This window comes from Anastrepha ludens, chromosome X, assembly GCF_028408465.1.
Source record: "Anastrepha ludens isolate Willacy chromosome X, idAnaLude1.1, whole genome shotgun sequence".
Taxonomy (NCBI): Eukaryota; Metazoa; Arthropoda; class Insecta; order Diptera; family Tephritidae; genus Anastrepha; species Anastrepha ludens.
Window position 1 is genome coordinate 59,084,266 of NC_071503.1, and position 5,105 is coordinate 59,089,370.

Consider the following 5,105-nt stretch of genomic DNA (forward strand, 5'->3'; position numbering starts at 1 on the left):
TGAGAATATATACCAGCTCCAACACCACAATACATATTACTGCCATCTGTATAGACTGTGGTATCGAAGTTGTTTAGAGAGAATCCCTTATTCCAATCTACCTTAGATGGAAAAAGTGTGGCAAAATTCCTACTGAACGTTACCATCGGGACGATGTAGTCAGGCCTCACCCTGATTAACTGAGCTTATCGCAATGATAGACTAGCGTGACCATAAGTTTTTTCTTTTCAGCAACCCTCTTCATTTAACCTAAATGCACTCATGGTTGCCGACTTCTTTGTATTTAGGTCTATTGGAATAACGTGTGTCAGTGCATTGAGAGCCTCTCTAGGACATGATCTGATTGCACCGACCGTTATTGCACAGGCTGATCTTTGTATTCTGCCGAGTAGTTTGGAATTGGGCTCTCTCCCTTGAGCTTTCCACCAAACTACCGAACCATACTATAAAATAGGTCATATAGTCGCCTTATACAGCCATAATGTATGCTTAGGTTGAAGAGTCCATCTTCTTCCAAGCGTATGTTCGCAGGCATATAAAGCAATTTCTGCTTTCCTTACCCGTTCTTCGACGTTTAACTTCCAGCTAAGTTTGGAGTCCAGAATTACCCCTATGTACTTTGCACTGGGTGATAGTGAAAGAGTTTGTCCGTTGATATTTGGTAGGGTAAAAGTTGGTACCTTGTATCTGGTGGTGAAAAGCATGAGTTCTGTTTTACGCAGGTTTAAACTTAGACCACATCCTGTGGCCCAAGAGTTAAGCTCGCCTAACGCCCTTTGGATGATCCCTCTGACCGTATTGGGGCCCAGTCCTGACACCATTAGCACCACATCATCAGCGTACGCCACCACTTTTACCCCACCTCTTTTAAGTTTAATTAAGACTTTGCTAACCACACATAGCCATGATATTACCCATATTAGCTTTGATGATCGTGGTTTCTAACAAAGAGATGACCCAGTTACTAATGCAACTGTCCACCTCTAGGTTTATCAACGCCCGTTGGATTGCATCTGTACTAACATTGTTAAAGGCGCCTTCTATATCCAAGAATGCCGCCATGGTATAATGTTTGCTAGAGAGCCCTCTATTGTTCGGATTATCTCGTGAAGTACTGTCTCCGTAGATTTGCCTTTAAGGTATGCGTGTTGTGCAGTTCATATACCAGAGCCCTCCAAAAAGCTTCTGAGGTGTAGATCCAAAAGTCTTTCAAAAGTTTTTAACAGGAAAGACGAAAAACTTATTTGCCTGAAGTCCTTCGCTGATTCATGCCCCCTCCTACCTACTTTTGGTATGAAGAGGACCTTGACTAGTTTCCAACTAGCTGGAATATGGCCTAAGTTTAAACACGCTTTAAAAATTTCCTCTAGCTATGGTAGGATACAGTCCAAGATTTCCTGTAACATCTCTGGAATGATCCCATCTGGCCACGGAGATTTAAAAGGTGAGAAAGATTTGATTGCCCATGCAACTTTCTCCTTGGTGATTATTTCATTTGCAAGATGCTCTGGATTATATTGGCTCCGTCTAATATTTCCCCTACCACTTTCGTGAGCGCTGCATCCCGGAAAATGCGTGTTTAGCAGAAGTTTTAGCGATTCCTTTGCCGTAGCAGTCCAAGTTCCATCAGGTTTCTTAACCCAAGAAGCCATTGAATGGTCCTTGGAAAGAACACGGCTGAGCCTAGCAGAACCCCTGGTGGGTTCGATGGACGAGCAAAATTCCCTCCAGCTCTCTTTTTTGGCGGCGCTGATTGCCTTCTTGTACTGTCTCCGACTTTCTCCGTACAATTCCCAATTTCCCGTCGAGTAGCTGAGGTTAAACGTTGATCTAGATTTTTCCCTTAGTTTTAAGAGCTCACTGCTCCACCAAGGAGCCCGAGTTTTTTTACTAAATTGTATGAGGCAGGACGTTTTTGAGGCCCTACTAAATGCCTTTTCCAGTGTTATGACCCTACTCTCAAGGTTTTCCGTGAGAGTGATTTGAAGGATAGGAATCTTTCCTATCCTCTTGTTTACTGCATTTTTGAACCTCTTCCAGTTGGTTCTTAAAGGATTTCGATACGGTAGGGGTGGATCTACCTTAAGATCAAAATCGTAGAGGATCCAACCATGATCTGAAAAGGACCTTTTATTGGATACCCTCCAATTATCTACCCTTACTGAGCTATTTCAGACAGTAAAGTAACATCAATCACTTCCTCCCATCCTCTGAAGTACTCCGTACTAGGAAAGGTGAAAGTGGGAGTGTTACCCCTGTAACATATTAATAAGTTAGTGTTGATAATAAAATTATATAAAGACTCACCTCGTGCGTTTGTCTCAGAGCATTCCCACAACGCATGCCTCGCGTTGGCGCCGCATCCGAATAGCAGGATTTTATTTCTGGTTCCTTCAAGCACAAGCCTACAAGCCTCCTCGGGCGGTGCAGGCTGATCGTGTGCCATATAGATGGATGCACCACCTCAACGTAGTTCACATCCTGTGAAATATATATGATGGGATTAAAAATATGTTTAAGGGTTTTTTAGCTACAATACATGATCTAGGATGACCTTGAGTACGCTTATAGTACAGATTGTAGTTTCTTCCCGGGAACCCCTTCACACCGTTGCTCCGCACCCACGGTTCCTGGATTAAGGCTATGTCAACGTTCTCCTCCCCTAGGAGAACAGTTAGGTTTTCCGTTGCTGTCTGTGCATGCTGCAGGTTAATTTGGACAACCTTTAAAACCATTTTTTATTGGTTTGTTTCCCAGGCTCGGCGTCATTTAACTGCATGCCAGTCAGCAGTTTCCAGGTGCCGTCGACCTTATCCTGCTCCACCTCCGGATTCGCAGAACGGAATATCTTCAACTGGGCCTTCCGTATACCAACCCGAAGTTTATTTTCCACTTTTTGCAGTGGTTCAAGGCTCTCTTCTGTGATTTGAAGAAGGAACAAAACGCTGTGCTTCTGCGGAGCCTCCGCTTTGATGATCGACCAATCGGTCATAGGCACTGAGCGGTTGTGAGCCTGGAGATAGGGAGTTAATTGATTGGCTTCAAACTCCATGTTTGGTATCTAGATGCGATCCCTCGTCCTTCGTGGTATCTCGCTGGCTGGAATGAGCTTTAGCCTCAAGCCCTCCCAGGTGTTCTGAATGTCACCAATCGCCTTTGTCAGGAAATGCAATGATTACTGGTCATCACATTTGATTACTCGGCAACCGCGAACCACTTCCACCGAGTCGAAACCTGGCGATTGACCCTCCGGGCTCGCCATGATATGGTCGACGATTATGCGAGACAACCGTGCCTCAATCTCCGACCATTTGTCAAGCACTGGTTTGCCGCTGTTGGATGTTTCGTCCACCAGTGCTATTTGAAGATGGTCCCGTGCCACCTCACTGAATGGTTTGGTAGTTTTGGGGAAAACCGCACCCTGATCTGAGATCTTGTGCTTCTTTCTTGCCCTCTTGTTTTCGTCTTGCGAACGGTTACGTTTTTTGGCTTCTGTCTTTCGGGCGGTTTGGAATGCCAGGAATTCGTCCACCACCTTTTGACACCTTGCCTTGTCAGCCACATCTTTGGGATGAGCTTTACCTTCGGTCTCGTTCTTACGAATCCTGCCAAGGATAGCGAGAGACCTCTGGTAGAGCTTATACCTTGACGGACCTTTATTAACGCGCTTTTGCCCCATGGCTTTAGCGGATGTTGTCGGTTTATTTATAGTTGTTGGCATGCTGTGTCCCACAGCTTTACATTCATCTGTTTCCTGGGTAGAGGCCAGGAGCTCATCCTCCGAGGAAGATCCGATCCCCAGTTTGTCATGGGTAACCGATTTTTCATCCTGTCGCTTAGTATTTGTGTGTTTGTCTGTCCTGTACTGTGAATGCGCTCGTCTATCTTACCGTCGCTTTGTCCGTCTGTTTTTCGCCACTATCCGATTTTTGTTTTTTGTTTGTTTTCATCATCTGGTTCGTACGGTCACCTGCCCCGCCCAGGAAGCTGCGCATGTCGTCATGCGCGGTGACCAAAGAGAAATTAGGGGAAATAACCGGCCGACCATGGAAGCGCCCCATACCATGGCTCCGTTCGAAGACAGCCTTTTTTAGTCCCCCGGCTGCCAAACCCACCCAATAGGCACGGGTCGCATCACACCTTGGGTTGAGGGAGTTTTTTTAAACGAAGTTTACGTCTTCGGCCTGTGTGGTTCGCGGGAGACCTATTCTCCTACCTTCCAAATCTGGAAGGTGTTCCCCTATCCACCACCCAGGGACGCACCCCCTAGGGATAACAGGCTCCCCCAAGGGTGCAGATCTACACATTATATTTTATCTCTTGCCAGGAAAGAGTGTAAACGTGTAGTGCGGATACTCACAGGACACTGTCTCACTCCATCGAACGCGGCCAAACTGAAGCTAGTGCAGAACGCTACATATACAATATGTCACGAAGTCAGCACGAGAGGATCTCTGGAGTACCTAACCACTGCCTTACAATTAGCAAAACACGAATAAACTGCTTAGAAAGCGTGGCAGATCAAAAAATTAGCAGCCTGCTTAAATTATCTAAACTGTGTACTAAAGACAAAATATAAAGATCTTACACTCTCTAGACAAATCCTTGGCATCACTATGGATACATTTCCGGTCTGTGTGGGATCTACAGGATCAGACAAGTCCAACCTAATCTTGCGTAACCTAGGCTACCTATTGCTTACTTAAAGATTGATACAAGTTTTAAGTTTAGCAACATAAATAAATTATTGCAAACTAGTAACCCGCCCGGCTTTGCACGGGTATAAAATATATACCCTATGTCACTCACTGAAAAAATGATTAAAATCGATCCAGTAGTTTTGACGTATTCATTACTGCCCGTGGCCCGCACGCGTTAAATTTGGAGTAAAACAATTCCCCTTTCTTTATAGCATGAAGATTTCCTGCTAACTTTGGAATATCGAAATTCATACCCTACACTTTTACATATTTACTTATTGCATTTTTACATATGTATTTATTTTATTTTTACAACAATTAATATATTACAGAATGTCTTTATATAAAACGTTCATAGCTTTCTTGTCATTAGACAATGCAAATATGTTTACTCTAGAGGTTACT

General features: G+C 44.4%; 1 protein-coding gene across 1 annotated transcript; it reads right to left on the reverse strand.

Moving 5' to 3' along the window:
* Positions 1–3,175: 3,175 nt before the first annotated feature.
* LOC128870105 (uncharacterized) lies at positions 3,176–3,721 on the reverse strand. The gene has a single exon (XM_054112709.1). The coding sequence runs from the start codon at positions 3,719–3,721 to the stop codon at positions 3,176–3,178; it is 546 nt and encodes a 181-aa protein (XP_053968684.1).
* Positions 3,722–5,105: the final 1,384 nt, after the last annotated feature.